The 19,208-nt window shown below is 41.2% G+C and overlaps 1 protein-coding gene across 1 annotated transcript in view; it reads left to right on the forward strand.

The window, feature by feature from the left end:
• LOC120783194 (plexin-A2-like) overlaps nt 1-19,208 on the forward strand; it is a 63,210-nt gene that overhangs the window by 13,292 nt on the left and 30,710 nt on the right. The window contains exons 3-7 of the mRNA XM_040115993.1: nt 5,073-5,207; nt 12,871-12,971; nt 15,691-15,814; nt 16,911-17,064; nt 17,613-17,709. Coding sequence (XP_039971927.1) covers nt 5,073-5,207; nt 12,871-12,971; nt 15,691-15,814; nt 16,911-17,064; nt 17,613-17,709 — 611 coding nt within the window. The remainder of the gene's footprint in view (nt 1-5,072; nt 5,208-12,870; nt 12,972-15,690; nt 15,815-16,910; nt 17,065-17,612; nt 17,710-19,208) is intronic.

A 19,208-nucleotide genomic window follows, 5' to 3' on the forward strand; every position in this document is an offset into this window, starting at 1 on the left:
TCTTCAGGGACAGACAAAACCTTGTCCGAGTGACAGATTGGGAATGATTGGTTGAACAGAGTGCTCCATGCCTCCTGGCTCATCATCCATATGTTTAAGTTAGTTGGGTGAATTTGGAGGGCACAGACCAGCTGGCCACATATGGACACAGTTTTTTAAGCTTGGATAGCCATTGCCGCATAAACATAACAATCATCTACTTACAAGGTTTCCCAATCCGCAGCAGAAAATCTGAGGTTCAGGGACATTTACATGTATGCTTCCTCTCAGCATGAATAAAATCATCTCCTGAAATGACTCTTTATTAATCCCATATGTTGATACTCACAGGAGAGACATTTTGGTGAGTTTATTCCTCGTGCAAGTTCTGGCAGCTTGGCAACGACGCCAACCCGGCTCAAGCCAAGTGACATCTTAGAAGTCTGAGGTTTTTTGTTTTCTTTTGCTTTCACAGGATGAGAGTGCAGCTAAGCACTTAAGATGCAAACCGAGCCACGAGGAAGGGAGGCTGTTTTTTTTTTAAGAGCACATGGGCTAAGGTTGCATATCTGTTTGTGGAAGCCATACTAAGCTTGGTTGTTTATATCCATCGCAGGTTCTGCAAGGGAATTTCAGCAGCAGCGAGGATATTGCTGTTATCTTCTTAAATATTTTTCATGGGTTAAATATATATCCTCATCAGCTGTGACACACTGGGAAGAGGGAATGAAATGAGAAGCTAACTGAGGTCATATGAACATGTGGTATTAATGGCAAATCAGTTCAGTTCTTCTGTTATGTGACATAGACCACACAGGGAGAATCTGCTTTAATTTTAAAAGGAGGTTTACTGAAGTTTTTTGGAAAATATGCAGTCCTTGATACTGACCTTAAAGTGATATTTTAACTACTTAAATATGACCTAATTTACATTCAGTCACTTCTTCCATCTTGGGCAGGATCAGATAGATTTTTTTGATATCAGATAGCTAAGCGCAAATGCAACCGTCAAGTACTCGAGGTGGATTGAAATCTCGTTGCCGCATTCTTGCTCGATGTTGGAGTGCAACTACAGAAATGCTCTGTGGAAATACCTACTAAAAGTCTGTCTCCTGTGACCGCAGCACCTGAAGTGACACTGAAAGACTAAATTTAGCCGTTTTCCCCCCCTAAAAGTGATTTCCCACTCAAGATTGTACAAAAGGCGCGCTGAGCTTTTGTAACATATACATGACATATATATCACAGACTGTAAAGGCCAGATGATACAATTTTCTTCTTGCTGTAGTTCATGACTTTTTATTTATAAATTCTAGCTAGTAAGCTTAACTGTTATCGTTGTAATTAAGCTGCTAAACTGCAGAAGCTATTCCTCTTTTGGTGTTTTTGGTATTTACCAAGTAGCTTCAGGTACATTACCCCCACCCTCTGGACTGGAGGAGGTCCAACCCTGGTCAGCATTTGCATGGGAAAACCAGGATAGTGCTATCATACTTATGATCTGGACAATGGAAATGCATACATGCGGCAAAGTTTAAACAAAAATGTATTCAATCTCATCTGACTTCTGATAGTTAAAGGGACAAGTGCAAATGGGGCCTAACATTGCACCATATGGATTGTTGCATATTGGGTGCGTGTTCCTGATCTGACAAAACCAATGGTAGTGCAATGATCGAACAAGTGATCATGCACAAAACTACAACTACAAATTTAATGAGAGCAAGCAACAAAAGAGTGAGTGCTCAGTGTGTAAGTGTGTTTGTATACAAGTTACAATCACTTGTCATTTTATTAGGTACACCTAGCTAAAACTAACTGACAACTGAGTGCGTATGTGTCTTTGTTTTCCTGCCTGTGTGCCTAAGTGAGTGAGTGAGTGTGTGTTTGCAACATTGTGTGTCATCTCCTACAAGCAGGCTGATTATAAAACCAATTAAACCCGCCTTACTCTCATTATGGAGCTGTGGGGCTTAAGGAGAGATTGAGAACCTGTTGTTCTCCTGGGGGGGTTCTGCCTGGTCAGCCCTGTTTTAAATGATAAAACCACTTTTAAATCCACAGAAATCAAGCACCAAAAATTGGTCACGATGGGTCAGCTTTTGAGAATCTGAGTTCATCCCTGCTCCCCTGGCCCTAGGTCAGCTTCATCATACATTGATATTTACAAATGGTTTCACCACAGAAAGGCTTACGTGCTCTGGTTTCTATCTGTGCTATTTATGAAATGAGTATTGTGGGAAAAAAATCATGTAAACTGGCTCCATTACTGCGTGGGACTGTGGTACAAGAGGAGCAAAAGGACAAGGAGGAGGAGGAGGAGGAGGAGGAAGAGTAGGAGCAAGAGAGAAGATGGGGCAAGAGAAAGAAAACAGACAATGGGCGAGAGAGAAAGAAGCTTAGCTCCGAGATAAATCGGTTTATGAAATAACTATTTAAAGGATAGGATTTTGCACGGTGTCGAGGTAATGACAGTCTGACCGGTGAGAGGCAAACTGTGTCTTTTTGTGATCTGGAATCAACAGGCACACATCCCATGCAACTATTGTGCTTGTTACTTTGGTTGTTTTTATATGTGGAAGATGACACCCCACCCTCCTCGTAACCCCACACTATTTACCCTCCCACCCACATAAGCCAACACACACACACACACACACACACACACACACACACACACACACACACACACACACACTCACACACACATGTATGCACAGATTTTTTCCCTCCCTTCTTCATTCTTGGCAGGCAATGCTGACGGTTGGAGAGGCACAGCTGCCTGGAAGGTGGAGGCGTGATTGATTGATGAAGTTTTGGTGCCCATGGGATCCAATCATGCAATCAGTTTGTATTGATTGACTGTCCTGATTGAGAGACTGCTGAGGCTCTGCCACCATGTGTGGAAGCTAGACCTGGCACTCATTCAAAATCTTCTGCAGTCAAATTTGATTTGGGTGGCGAGTCTGGTGGCGAGGATGCATGCAGGGACAACTGGTATAATCGCACTGCAGATGTTTCGCAACACTTACACAAATCTCTGCTCCGATTCCTAATTATCCTGCATTTATTTTAATTATTATGATTGAAAAATTAATTCAGCATTACTGTAATTGCATCACATGGTTAATGATCCAATCTCCCTGGAATTTAAATAGGGCTTCGACCTGGGTTTGCAAAAGCTAATGAGGATTTTTTTCTCTAGCTATCATGCTTTATTCAGGCTTTGCTCTCTCATTTCACACTTCTGACTTAGATTTCAAGTGTCACGTTATCATTACTGTATGATGCAATCCCCGTCATTCCTGCACCAATGGTAAAAGATGGGTTTTATGAATACAAATAAAGGTACTTTTTTGAAAGAAAAAACTGAAGAAGCACTGCCTAGTTTTTTTTTGTGTGGTGAAAAACACATTTTGCAATGGTTGTGCAATCTAAACCAAACAAATGAGGTTTGTCTTTGTGGCTAGTAAAAGAAAGTTAAAACACTTTCATTATGTAGGGAGTACTACAAACGGGTAGTTTATATTGGCAATAACAAAGGGTTTTCGTGCTTTCTCACCATTTCATATTTTTCCATGCATTTCCACGTCTTCACAAGGCTGCCTTTAAACAGCTCTAACATCAGTAAGCCACTTACTACAAAGACAGACCTGCTTATTTGTTTGCTTCACTGCAACAGCACATCTTGTTTGTAGGCAGAGGTGGGAGAAGAGAACTAAAAAAACCCTTCACCAGTGGGCATCTGTTCTCCATGCTTGCATTTAATGAGCCCCCAAAAATTGCTGCCTGAAAGTCATTCCAAAGTCAAATTAAGGCCGAGCTCACTGAACATGTTTCAAAACTCATCTGCGTCATGGCTGGAACCTCGGGGGTGGATTTGGGTCAGAGTTGCACTGGCCAACTGGGCGACTGAATGAGGAGCAGCAGATCAATCTTTATTTCCTTTTCTCAGCCTCACCTTTACAATGAATTTACTGTTTTTGGGTGGCACTAATGAAGATACTTTTGGAGCTACTGCAACAGCACCACAAGTCAAGAATGTGGCTGGATGCAAAACGTGTCGTGAAATGAAAAGAAGTCAAAGCAACTATACACTTATCTCCAACGCCAACACGCACACCCAGTTTACTGTGTACGCTTTCAGTCTCACAGACCTTCATCGGAGTACACAAGAGTAAAATATAATATAATAAAAAACAGCACATACAGTACTAGGAAACCACAGGAAACTCGAGTGAAAAAACCAAATGATAACTAACTTCCTTTTTTTGGTGGAGGCTAGCAGTTCCCCCTGCTTTCAGACTTTGTGCTAAGCTAGGCTAAACAAATCTTGGATCTCTGTACTGGACACAGAGATGAAATTGATAATGATCTATTTATTTACTATACCTCCTAGTAAAACACTAAGTACATTCCCTAAACAATGTTGATTGTTGAAAGTTTTTCTTAACCCGCTTTTTATATACCTGTATATAATGTATGAAGTTGTAGCTGTGAAGTTCTGTTTCCAAGTACTTCTGCTTCATATACAAATGAAAACGCTGTTTTGTGGTTCATTCCACATACTGTAAGCAGCTTCTCCGTTAATTAGCTAATGTTCTGATTGATTGCCATACCTAAGAGAGTATATTTAAAGCTGGTAAGTTATTTTAGGATATGTCTATTTCTCACAATAGAACAAAATGTAAGTGGCATGAGCAAGTGAATGTTTTGTACTGTTGGGATTTCTGGAGAAATTGCCTGACTACTGTGTATAGACTTCTTGTGCTTTTTGATTCCCAAAATACTGAACTCAATGTTATGCAATTGTGAAAACATACCAAACTTTACAAAATAAAAGTAAAATGGCTGGTCATTCGGCTGAAAACATTTTTTTTTTTTTTTTACTTATATCTTATTAGGTTGACAATAAAAGAAAATTTCCTCATAACACCAGTGTTTTGGAGGAACAGTGGAAGTTTCCACAAAGCATAAAGATATACAGTAGAGGACACATACGACTCGACAAATGTACAGTAACCATTCAGTCACTGTGTCCTGCAGCACGGAAGTCACTGTCACTGTCCCTGTGTTTTTCTGTGTGTCTGTAGATCAGGGTGGACGGCACTCTGGAGGGAGGAGTGCTGTACGAGACAGTGACTGTGATGAAGGATAGCGGCGCCATCCTCCGGGACATGGCCTTCTCCCTGGACAGGAACTCTCTCTATGTCATGTCTGACAATCAGGTGAGGAAACGCACTCATTTCGCAGCTGCTGTCAGGAGAAAGGCTAAGCGGTGGGCTGATGTAGTGAGTAGTGAGACCGTCCTTCAGCTGGAAGCCTGGGGGCTCGAGGCCCCGTGACAGCGAGTGTTCGCCATGCTGACACGTCCGTGAGTGAGATACCGTATGTGTGGCATGAAATTTGGAGTCAAAAGTTTTACTTGACATGAAAAGGGAATATTTTTGCCATCGGGTCAGCGGAAACTGTGCTGAACAAACAGAAAAATTTGCATTTATGCACAAAACTATTAAGTACTTTTTATTTATATAGGATTTGTTTTGATCTTATTTATCAGGATATTGCAAAAAGAACTGTTTCGCTTTGGTCTGCACAGATACCAGCATTACTGTTAGCGTTAGCATTAATAAATATACTTTGGGAATTAGCAGCGAAACAGTTTTGAATCAAAAACATTAATTTATGATAAATGCTAAATTAATGCTATTTATTTGGAATCCTACCAGATGATTATGACTTATCCCGAAGCCCAATGTGGCGTCTCTCTACCATTCACAAACTGTATGTCTACAGGAGGGATTGTTAAATATGCAGGCTGTGTGTGAACAGGGATGGACCACTGTTCTAATTACTTAGCCATGCGAATCGACTTACAGTGCATGCATCTTTTGTACGTAACCCCCCATATCTGCTCCTCACTTGGCCCGGCATCACAGAGGCGAGCAGTTGTTGTTGTTGTTGGACGATATTCTCTGCACTCATTGCAGATAAGAGTGAACAGTGGTAATCACTTTCAACTCCCGTCAAGTGATTATTTTGGCGTGGCTGCATGGCACTGTGAAATGGGATTATGTTTCAGCGTGGCCAAAAACAACACAAAACAAAAAACAAAACAAAAAAAAACCCTATCGTAGCTCTCGGTTGTCTTCCGACTGCTGGAATGTATTGAGCCAGAGTCACAGGACAGAGAGGCAAAGGGCAATGGGACAACTGCAGTCGTGTCATTTATTTCAGAGTGGCCCCAAACTCTTTTCTGGGAGCGGGAAAAACAGCCTGAAAACCTATAAAAGCACCAAGTTTAGGAGAACAAGGGATGTCATCTGAGGAAGCGAGGGAGAATAGAGACACACTTGTGTTGGGTACTGTCTTCTAAAACAAATCAAGGCAGCTCTTCCATCTGTCTGATGGACTGGAAGAGACAGGGCATCACTTATTGATGAGCTCTGGTTGTTCAAGGAGAGACACATGCTTCCTTCAAGGAGAGGCCAGCTACTCTCTTCACTCCGCCTCCAGTGACACATAATAACCGAGCAAAAAACCAAACCCAGCTTAGCCAGGCATTTTCTCTCAATATTAGAACAGCTCTGGCTCTGTAGCCCTCAGGAGCTCGGAGGAGAGTAAAAGCTTCCTCTGTCTGTCTCCCTCTCCGTCTTTGCTCAGCTTTCCCCTTCACACTTTGACGCAGCTCGAGTAAGGAATCCCCCAGGGAGAGGGCTTCACTCACAGATTTCCCACATTTCCAGTAGATCCCAAAGATGAGAGATTTCGCGAATTCCTGGGAGCCAAACAATGAGGGAATGATGTGGAATGAGGAACGAGGCACAGACAGATTTGACTGAGATCAGCCGACCTTTGTGGAATAACAATGAGCCTCTCTGTCTCCTGCCGAGTGAAACACGCAGGGTTAGCATGATGATGAAGAGTGAGGAGAGAAGAGAGGGAATCGGTGTGCATGTGTGAGGATATGTGGGTTTTTCTCTGACTGTGTACGCAACAAAACATAATTTGGGAACCATTATTGATATGAAAAAAAAAAAAGCCTCCACAGCAGTTAATCGTTTTTTCTCACTGTGTCCCTCTAGTTATATCATTTCTAAGAATAGAAATGTTCAGTTTCCAAACAGACAACAACCTCACTGAATGGCAGTCGTCTGTCTGTGAAGTTATGGCTAAGGCTTTAAACCTTAGAGAAGGAGGGGGAAACTGCTGCAGGGTTTTTCCAGGGCAATCTCTCAAAGCGCTACTCTGGTAATCATTGGTTGAAATCCCACCCATCCACTTCTTTGTGTCTCTCTACCTAAGTCTTTTCTGTCTGTCTGTCTATCTCCCCTACCTGACCTGTATGTGGGTATACTGTAAAACAGTGCTCCCCCCGCAACCACACACACACACACACACACACACACACACACACACACACACACACACACACACACACAGCTCTAACAGATGAGCTAAAGTACCTCTTTACTAACACCCTCCATCATGTTCCAAACAAGGCCGGGCTACTGACCGGGAAAAAAGGGCAACTGTCCAGGGGCCCCAAAAGCCCCAGGTTTACTCCACATCATTTGGTCTACATAACTTGATTAATCTTAAATTTGTAAGAAATTTGCACCACTGAATTACAATAGGCAATCAGTTGTGACTACTCCTACTACTACAATTATTTTCTTTATGTATCAATTGATTGTCCATTGTATAACATGTCAGAAAATAGTGCAAAACAAGATAATAATGTACTCAAATTGCTTGTTTTGAAAGAAAGCTGTTGCGTTTACCATAATAGAAAAAAGGGAAAACTGGTAAATATTTACTTTTGAGTCAATTTTTTTGTCAATCAACTATTTGATTAATCATCTAATTATTTCAGCTCTACAGCACTGGCTGGTTTCTGGTTGCCGGGGGAAATAAAGAAACTGCTGTGTACAGTGGGGGTCAACTGGGGCCCAACAACACATTTTTTTCCCAGGGGCCCCCTAGAAGGTTAATCCGGCCGTGGTTCCAAATGTGTTCTTCTGCAAGGATTTTAAACTGGATGTTATTCAGCACCGTTCATCATGTAAAACTGGATATAATTACAATATTTGTTTTCATACAAGACATATTAATCCTGGAATTGTTGATCTTTATGATTGGTTTTTAAGGCAATTTTTAAAGACTTTATTATAGACCACGGAGATTCCTTTAAATTAGCTGCAATGGATGTTGCACTACAATATCCATTTGTAGTGACTACAGCATTATTAAACTTTTTGATGGTAATGTTTCGGCACTCACAGCACTCGGTTAAGGTTAGGGAAAGATTATGGTCTGGTTTATCAATGTGTTTTTTTACATTTAACCAAAACCACAGTCTTTCCCTAACCGCAACCAAAGTGTTTTCGTTACCTAAACCTAACCACAGATATGACTGTGGATGCGGGGCCCCGGTCTCTTCTGTGACAGTCATGCGCTTTGTTCACTTGCCATCCACTCCAACCACCTCCTGGCAACTACATGTAGTGCTTCATTCATTCGTTCTTTCATTTAAAAAAAAACAAGAAAAAACAAAAAACAAAAAGTCCAGCTAGAGATTATGTTGCCACCACAACATAATTGGGAAAACAGTTTAGTAGTATATGACTGTAATTTCTCAGTGGTACTTGTTATCATAAAATTAAAGAATTAATTCCTAAAATGTCACAAAACCTTTTTTTTAACTTGTGCACTACGCTTCACAAATTCAAGTCGAAGCAGAATGAAAGTCCACACAATGCGAAATTCAACATAAACAGCAATCTGTGTTATATCTCATCTAGCCTTTAAAAATGTTAATGTTCAGTAAACCCAGACATCCTATACAATGAAATTAGGTCTGGAAGCAAAACATAAATAATAATTGGGTGATATAACAGTTTATTTTTCTTGTCTTGATGAGTCCTAAAAACAAAATCCTGGATATGACCTGATATATCCAGCCACCACGTGATACAAACAATCATGTGATGGGTGTGGATTTTCCAGAGGATATAGGATGACAGCAGCGCAGATGTCTAAAAGCCTGTATGCTCATCTGACGGCATTCGCAAAGTTTCAGTAAATCTGGATGAAAATGTCAAAGTGATAGAGCAAACTGGTAAGATGATAAGGGTGAGCATTAGTGTAAGGGGCTTCCCAGATGTTTCGAAAAGATAAAGGCTGGAAAAGTGGACATGATCATGATCCTGAAATGCAGAAACACATCCAAAACCGGCCAGAGTGAGATCTCACCTCTGTGGTACGAAGGATTTTCATTTGTTTGTTCTTTGTTTGCTCTAAATGATCAGTTTCTCCAGAAGAAATGATCTCGGAGAAGACAAGGCTAACAAAAGCTTGATAAGAAAAATACTAAATGCAGCATCTGGTCATGAATGATTTATGAGGCATCTACAGCACATTGAACATGAACTGAGTATGAAGGCTTAATTCACTGGTCCAACAGTCATATAAGGTAGACACGGTATAGGTATTGTACTGTGGAGTATGGTCATCACTGAAATATGAACTTTCAGTGAAATATACCACTATTTTGAATTTAAATGCAATACAGTTTAGAGGTATTCATATAAACCATTATCGTCACAACATGTAGATGATACCACAATCCTTCAGTTGAGATTGGACCATTCAAGTTTAAATGTAAAGATCACCCCTGTATCATTACAATTATATAATGGTGACTTTCATTGGGCTGGACACAATAACACCTGCATTATTTTATACAATTCAATACAGAGCTGAAGTCCCAACATCACCCCTGGGCTAGCTGCTGTTCTGTCCAATATATTTTAAGATAAATTACCATCCAGTACGGCACTTGCTATTATAAGCTGAACCCTTTGTGATCTGAACAAAGTTTATTTGTTAGCATTCAAAGGAAATTCAGGAAAATGTATCAGTGCAGCAGCGCAGGTGTTTATCTCATCGCAAGTGTTGGCGTTTCCTTTGTCAGTAATATTCACGAGCGCTAAGTAAAGTCTAATGTCATTTTTTAATGTCAGCTTTTTAACTGTTATCTATACACTGTTCAGCCCCGCATGTCCATCCGCTGTCAAAGCCAAGTCTGCACTAGCGACCGTCTCTTGACATGCCTCATTCTGTTAAGATGCTGACAATTAAGCCACGATAATACTTTATTATATTGTTAGTCTTTTTGTTAGAATTTACTGTACCGTCATTTTGAAGAGATATGGAGGAGCCACACAGCATGCTGTTGAGCAAGGCTGTGCTCCAAAGCTGGATTTTTAGTATTTTGTGTTTTTACATTGAACTCGAATGAGGTTTCCTTATTTCTGCAACACAACCTGGAATTTCCAGTTTCACTTCGACTCTCTGTAGTCCTGCAACAAATTGCTACCGTTTTTTCTTATGGCCGTCAGAGGGGATGTGATTCAACCCAAATTTTTCAGGTTATACTTTTTCATGTTTAGCATTTTATCAGGGTGTGTGTACAAAATAACAGGAACTGGGGTGTCCTGGTGGCCCAGTGATTAGGACACGTGCCATATTAATGGCCATTGTGCGACCTTAGCCGGGGATCATTGTTGCATCGTCGTACCTGTCTCCCTCTCTGTCTCCCCATATGTAGTGCCTGTATCTTAACTGTCGGTATCCAGTTAAGGGGAAATGCAAAAAAAAAAAGATCTTAAGACAAAACAACATGAACACCCTACAATGTAATTTACAGAGAGAGAGAGACGAGATCAGCTAATCCACATGCTCAGCATCCCTCTCTATATTTTAGTATCCTGGGGGCATAAAACCCAAGTACATGACTTTTTAACTTATCTGGATTCAACATGGTGTGTTCCTGCTTAGGTCAGTTCCACTAAACAAATCAACTCTGATGTGCAGCGCGAGCTTCACATTTGATTCTTCGCCTGGTAGCAGAAAGCAGAAGATCCATAGCTCTTCCCTTGTAAAGGTCATGCTGCCTAACGGCCACAGACCAGCTTTGTTAGTTTAGATGAGCTCCCGTCCACAACAATTCATGGATTATTCCTACTGCTTCAGATATGGACTTAGAGCCCTCAGCCCCTCCCGTACTACAAAATCATTTTGCTAATGGAATGCACCGAGTGGGTTCTGAACTGCTGGAAAAAAAAAGGGAGAAAGTTATTTCGTGGGGAGCAGCAGATAATCCATTTTGCCAACAGAGACCTTAGAGAGCACCCACTTATGCTATCAAGAACACCGGAGACACTCTAATCCATAATCCACTCTTCATTTGTGATTGCTTACATCAGGAAATTGCTTGCATCATACGCCCAGACCTAGAATAATAACAAAGTCTAAAATAGCCACGCTCAGGCTGCAGCCCCAACCTGGTTTTGTATGCACGGGTGGTGCTGGCTGTGCGACAGCAGCGACTCTCAAGCAGCTAATGGAGAGCTTATGCTTTGCCAGATGTTCACACATGGCAGCGGCAGGACTAGTAGAGTGTGTGGTTGTCTGTCTGTCACTTTGACTGTATACTTTTGCTTGTGTGTGTTCCCGCGTGTGGAAAAATAGCAACATCAACATATACCGTATCCTCACAAGTACTATTGCAGGAGTTCGCACATGCTTTAGCAGTGCCAGATCCTTTATCAAATGTTACAAAGAAAAGTTCAATAAGAATATTCTTGCAAAAAGAAAAAAAAAAAAAAAAGCTTTTCAAATAGCTGTTGTGTCATTTCATGTGCTTTTTGCCATCTGAGAAAATCAGAAAAAAAAAAAAAATCAGATAATTCCTCATGAGGGCAGAACCACAATACTGAATGTTGCAAATATGTGTCAGCAGCAAGAAGCAGAAAAAAGGTGTTGTTTTCCTCAGGGATATTCGACAGTGTGTACTGTGATGACACTTCCATATACTGCAAAATAGACAAAATGATGAACCCGGCTTTGGTCTCTCTTCATCAGAACCGCTTATTATTTAACCAGAATGCTTTGGTTGCGCGCCTTCGTTGACCTTATTTCCAGTCCATAGCACCCACTTTTAACTTCTGTCACACAAAGAGTTGGAAACTTTAATCAAAAGAAATTACATTAACACAAAAGTAGGGTTGCAGTCTTCTGCACAGCAGTGGAAATGAAACGTGTGCAGGTCAAACAAAGTGAAATTGAGTTTTTCTTTATCCAGTTCTCTATGCACAGGTGTATGTTTTGGATGAATTGTATATTATTCTGTATATGTATATAGCCTCCAAACTGTCTCTTCTGAATGACATGTACATCTGATGTTTTTTTTCAGGATGTGACTGTAAATTTACTGCAGTTTTTAAGATGTCACACTGTGTGAACAATGTAATTATAATTCCGTTTCAGTACAAAATCATGTATTTATAGCTAGTGGTCACATAATTTGAGTTCTATGTATCGGACCTGGGATCTGCGATCCTAATTGCCAAGACAGCCTAATGAAGAAGCAGCTCTACGTGTTGCTCACTCTTCCACTTGCGAGAAAACAAGCTTTAACTAGATCGGGAGCTGAGTTTTCTGGCATGGGTCAAGCACCTTCTTCACTGATAAAACTAGTGATATTTTAGAAACAATACAAGGAATTCAGTCTCTCCTTACTAATTCACTCCTTACTAACTACCTAGATTAAGTACAGGTAGCTGCAAAAACCCTAATACTTTGTATTCAAACTGAAAGAACAATCGGATCTATTTATTTTTGATATGTTATCAGAGGGGAATTTGTGAAATGCCAAATGTTTGCATATTCCTTTAAGACTGAATAGGGCGTCCTGGTGGCCTGGTAGTTTCTCTTTGAAAACCTTTGAACTTTTTGCACTTACTGTCTTTGATAATGTACCTGTGTATCTTTATTTAGCGTGTGTTACTACAGATTTTGAGCCTCCCTGTCATTTTTCTGCTTTAGGTGGCCCAGGTCCCTGTGGAGGCCTGTGAGCAGTATGGTACATGTGCCGAGTGCCTGAGCTCCGGTGACCCCCACTGTGGCTGGTGTGTCCTGTATAACATGTGAGTCTGCTCCCTTTATCTTGTCCCATTCTCGCATACACACATCGCAGCTGGGATTAGAGGGATTAAAACCACATTAATGTTTACTAAACAGTTCATAGAAAGTTATAAATAAAGCTAAGCATGTGGTCATATGATCTGTGCAGTTTGGATTTCAGCCTTTCAACAGCTGGTGGGACAAATGGAAAAAAAAAAAAAAGGAAGAAAGTGTTGGACAGTGTGATCCCTCTTAAATAGCGCTATTTAGGACAGCACAAATTGCATTCCCACCAAATTTTATATTGTCTCTCAGGCGAGAAAACGACTGGCATTAATGGAGGAGGGAGGGATTAGCCTGGCAGCCACAGCAGGTGTGCAAACTGGACCTCTACATACCCGGGGAACATTTTAGACCTGACGGAGCAAGCTTATCTCTTCCATCTTAATTATATGACCCCCCAGGTTAGCTTGCATAATACCTCGATATGGAGCAAAGGGGATTGAGGAGATTAAAACCCTGTGTTTCTGAACCAGCCGCTGTGTTTGAAGCTGACCTCAGCCAGGGATTTACCCCCGTTTCATCATCTGACGTCTGCATTTCAGCGAGCAGTATCTTGATGATGATCAGCATTCTTCAAATTGCAGCTCTCACTGTTATCAAATTGCCATTGAAGTGAGAAGAAAAAATAATGTTTTGTTTTAATCTAAATTACCTCATTAAACAGTTGTTTTTCCTTTTTCCCTGAGTGCCGACTTTGTCTCCAAGTCCCATTACACTGTTTATTTAAATTAATGTCTTACACTTATCAGTGAATAGATAGGCTGCTGTTCCCTCAAGTAACCCAAAGTGAATCATGATCCCTCAAACTGCTGAATGAGGCTACTTTATTTTTCTGTCCATTAAATCCAGATTGGGGTCTTTCTCTAGTCCCTGAATGACTCTCACAGAGTGTCATGTACATCGCTTTCAGGATCTTACTTTCCCACCCCTGGCACGGTGCACCCAAGCACCTATCTGAAAGAGTGTGTGTGTGTGTGTGTGTGTGTGTGTGTGTGTGTGTATGTGGGGGCGGGGGGTGTAGCTGAACATGTAAAAAGCCTGAAGGAAAAGAGAACAAATGGCTCCATCAGACAAAACGCGGTGAATAAAAGAGGCAAAATAAAAGGCAATGAAAGACAGTCTGAGATGAAAGGCGACTTTTTTATTCCAAGGCACTTCAGCTGATGAGTGGTCAAAAGGTGACTGTCTATACTCCTGTGGCTCTGGTCCGCCTCAAGGAGCCGAGCCAGCAACAGCTGTCACCGCGTTTCCATTCCGCCTTTATATTGTGTTGTAATTACAGCAGAAGGCCTTGGTACTCTCTGAGCTCTCTCAAGAGGTGCCACCCCCACAGCCGCATCTGAGAGTGTATTAAGAACTGTCTCCCCTCGCTGTCAGCATTACACTTTTAAAAGAACAGCTAGAATATTGCGCAACTTGTACAGTTACAATTTAACTCTACAGCTGAGCGGCTCTTTCGTTTTTAATGCAGTGTTTATTTTTAAGCCTGCCTGTTGCTTCCGAGCCTGCAGCGAATTCCTATACAGCCTCTTTCAAAGAAATCTGTATTAATACAACGACATTAAAAGCTATCTCAACAACAGCCCCGAATTCTAAAACTGGACAAATTGCTAAAAGTTTTTAAAATCCTATCTACCCCTTGCCATAACTTTAAATGGACTTTTACTTTGCACTTTCTGTCTTACAAGATTATTGTAAAGGTCACACTATACTGCTCGTCCTTTCACTTCTTAATTTTAATTGCGTGTTGGGACCTAGAAGTTTGACTTTATTCTACCGTTGCACTCAGTCTAATTTGCTCTGCAGAAAAGCACAGTAAAAATGTAAAAATGTAAAGAGACTGATCAAACCAAGCATCTGACAGCTGTGCTCAAGAGAATGACAATGTTCATTTACGTATTTGAGATATACATTATCTGTCCATATTTTATCATACGATTCATGGCGCAGTTATGCGTGACTACAGGTTTCACCTGAAGTTTGATTCAGACATGACATTCACCTTTAGCTTTATTGGCAGGCTGTCTTTGTATCTATGATGTAACAAGACTCTCTATAGCCATGCTAGCAGCTCTGTGAAGCTGCACTAACAAGTTCTCCAGTCTGAAGGACCATATAGGTTGTTTGTCTCTACCCTCTGATATCACCCGTAGACGTGGCTCCTGAAGTGGCACTTTTTGCTAATGCTAATGTCAGCATGCTAGCAATGACAACGCTAACAAGGTGATTTTTAGCAGATATTCTATTTACTATATTCACCATCTTGGTTTAGCATTAGCTTGCTAACATTAGCTAGTTAGCATTAAGCACAAAGTACAGGTGGGGCTCATGGGAATGCCATTAGTTTTATTCCTGAGGGGGACATGAAAGCCTGTAAGAATTTTCCTAGCAATCCATCCAATAATTGTTGAGGCATTGCGTGCAAAACCACAAGGGTCAGCCTCTTGGCAGCTGGAAAAGTCGGGATTCATCCTCTGGGAACCATGAATGTCTGTGCTAGATTTCATGGCAATATGTCCAGGCGGTGTTGAGATATCTGAGTCAGGACCAACAGACACTGCCATATAGAGCCATGCAGCTAGCGTAAAAATTTGCAGAGAGTTTGCCGGCCATATTTCATCACTAAACTTGCTGCACTATTTTATACATTTTTAATTATGTGTCCCTTTTGGTCGACAGGTGCTCGAGGAAGGATCGGTGTCAGAGGGCAGAAGAGACCTTCCGCTTCGCCACTGACATTGATCGCTGTGTGAAAGTTATCGCTCACCCTGACAGCATTGCTGTATCAGCACATAGTGTCCCTGTGAGTGTGCATATCATTCCACCCATTACTGCACTGCCATGCCACTCCCGATGCTGATGTTTATGAGCAATCACTGTGAGTAGCGTTGTAAAGCCTCGTGTACAGTAAGTATAAGCTCAGGAGAAAAGATTATTTTTGGGGGAGGTGAAGGGAGAGAGAGAGAGAGGTTATTCTCCCTGTATGGGATCCACTCTATTTATTTTGGTTTAAACATATGTACAGTGGGATGGGAGAGAAATGTGAAGAAAAAATTAGGTGGGAGTGGCAATGTCATAGCAATGAGCTACTCTATCTGCATCTCTGATGCATCTGCCAAAAGGTTGATTACATTTCCTAAACGTTTAATATAATTGTTTTTCTACGGCAGCCAAGAGAACGGCGGAGTGAAGTACAGTGGGAATTAAGGAACATAATCTTAAGAAAATAGTTTAACATTTTGGAAAAGACACTTTAATTTATTTAAATGTTAAATACAAAGCTGGAGCCAGGAGATGGTTGTTTTAGCACAAAGACTGGAAACAGGGGAAACAACTAGCCTGACCCTCTATGAATGTAACAAAAACTGCCTAACAACACCACTGGAGCTCACTAATTAATATTTTATATCTCATTTGTTTAATCTGTACAAAAACAGAAGTTTAAAAACAACATATCACAGTTTTACAGGGAGCTTATTTGCAGGACTCTATTTCTTGGCCAGGAACATAAGCTTCCTGGAGTTATTTGTCTTTTTTTCACTTCAGCGTGTGTATGGATTATGAACAAACGAGATATTATGTGTTAATTGGTGAGCTTAGAGGTGCTGAAAGTAGACTTTGCTATCCTGAGATAGACAGAGCCAGGCTAGCTGCTTCCCTTTGTTTCCAGTCTTTGTGTCAAGCTAAGCTAACCGACTCTTGGCTGTAGCTTCATATTTGAGAGTGGTATCAAACTTCTCATCTAATTAATCAGATTTCCTAAAATGTCAAACTATTCTCCTAACTCAGTTATTTGAAAATACGGTAGAGCATGTTGTGTATTACTGGCAAAGCCCTGTCACATTCCTCACCACTGTAACCTCAGTACGTTACAGTCTTCTCCCTTTTCTTTCACTTAGCTTCTGCTGGAGGTGAATAATGTTCCGGACCTTTCTGCTGGAATCACCTGTTCATTCGGCAAGCAAGCCCAAGTGGAAGGTCACGTCAAAGGGAACAGGGTTATGTGTCTGTCCCCGGCCGGGAAGGAGGTCCCTCAGATACCAGAGGGACAAGGTGAGCTCAGATATCAGGTCTCAAAGAAAAACGAAAAATAAAATGTTACACGTTGCCAATGACAGGTGAAAAACATAAATCAGTATTCCAGACACACTAACAAAAAAACAGCCTTCTTTTCAGATCGACCACCCTGTATTTTTAGTTTACCCAAAGAGTTTGATAAGTACCAAGGAGCTGCAGAGTTTCCTCTGAGCATTTACTGTACAGTAATCTTTCAACTGAAGTTTCCGACTGAAGGTTTTCTCACGACAACAGCAATATGCCCTTGCAGAGACGCAGACACCAGGTGGCTCTTTACAGGATTGTGATAAAAGTATTAACATTTTTCTCATTTTGACCTCCTCTTTTCGCTCATTGTTTTCGTTCTTTCCCTCATCCTTTTTTGTCTCACTCTCCCTGTCTCTCAACTTTTTTCATGCCGTTCTCCCTCTCACATATTTTTTCATTCCCTCGCTCCCTCCTTTTACTCATTATGCTCACTCTGCCCCCCCGCCCTGTCTCTCTCTCTCTCTCTCTCTCTCTCTCTCTCTCTCACTCTCTCTCAGACTGGGCTGGCGTAGAGCTTCGTCTAAACTCCAAGGAGACTGGTCAAATGGTCGCCAGCACGGAGGTGAAATTCTACAACTGCAGCACACACCATACGTGAGTCAAGCTGCCGCTGCCCCTCCCTCTTTCCCCCCCGCCTTTGATTTGTTCAATAGATTGTAGAGCACAACTTAACTTAGGGCAATGATGCACTGACACTCACAACCTCACTTAAGACTGGGCTGTTAGATAACCTCTGAGTTCAATTTATCTGTCAGGTTTCATTTGGATTAACATGATGCATTGGCCATGGCCTTTTTGTTTTGAGTGTGCTTAAATTTGCAGTTTGTGAGCTTGCTGCGTACAGCTTTAAATTCAACTAAGCTACAGTTTTTCTGTCAGTTTATTCTACCCCCACCCCACATGACCATTGTTTTTTATTCAATAACATTTTGAAAAGCACCAATGTACATATTCACACCTGGAGGGCTATCCGGGAAGAACCTCAGTATTCATGAATCAGCATCTCAACTGGGTGTGCTTCGCTGTAGGCGGGCGGTCCCTTAGGACCCCTATGCAGATAACCATTAGACTTACACACCCCCTTTTAACTTGACTTTGTCCCAAGGGGCCTTGCCAGAGAGTTGTGTTTGTTGTCAGACATAAGACATATGACTTTTTAGATTTATAGCCTTGCTGTAATGCCTTGACGGTAGATAAAATAATGTAAATTAAAAAGGATTTCATTTTAATGCTCATCTGTTTTACTTTGCCAATATAAGCTTCCTCACTAAGGAGGGAAGCTGCTTTGACTTTGATCCATTATGCTAATGTCAACTGTATTTACCGTAACAGTAAACTTGATTGTTTCTATCTGAATAACAATTACAAACACTGCTACAAAGGTGGATCTTATTAGGATGAATGCCAATTAGCAGCATTTGTCAGCTTTCAAAGAAGTCTGCAAATCAGCAACTTTATGAGTTTTCACGCAACATGAGACAATAAAACTCCAAACAAGCCAAATCCCACAGTGTGGAATATTTACTTCAAGGATGTTTATCATGAAATATATCCTTTTTTTCTATGAGTGGTACAGTAACAGTTAAGAGTAGGAAAGTAATATTTCCTTTCTTTTTGAGGTGTTATTGAGATTTGGACTGACAACCTTACATGCGCACCTTGCTGACCTTTAACTGTGCTGTTAATTACACTGCACCATGATTGCACCAAAGCTTGATTCAGGGATAAACAATAAGTTCACTCCGGGAGAGAACATTTGACTGATGGAGTATTCAAATCCAAACCCAGGAAATTAGTCCACATTGAATACACATGCCATCTATTCAAAATGCTCTTTGACTGCGACATGAATGCCCCAGTATAACCATATTAAGCCATTAGCGAGAAACAGTCGGAAGCTCGTCACATCCGCCCCACACCAGTACAGCCTCCATTAGCAGCGGGGTGACCTGGTGCACTCCTGTGATTAATATTTCAGGCCAAACAAACTCCTAACCCAGCACCTCTTCCTCCACCTTCCTCACCACCACCATCACCTCAGCATCACATCACCCTCCATAATTAATTATCCAATGTTTGCAGCAACCTGCCAG

The sequence above is a fragment of the Xiphias gladius genome, chromosome 21 (assembly GCF_016859285.1).
Source record: "Xiphias gladius isolate SHS-SW01 ecotype Sanya breed wild chromosome 21, ASM1685928v1, whole genome shotgun sequence".
Taxonomy (NCBI): domain Eukaryota; kingdom Metazoa; phylum Chordata; class Actinopteri; order Istiophoriformes; family Xiphiidae; genus Xiphias; species Xiphias gladius.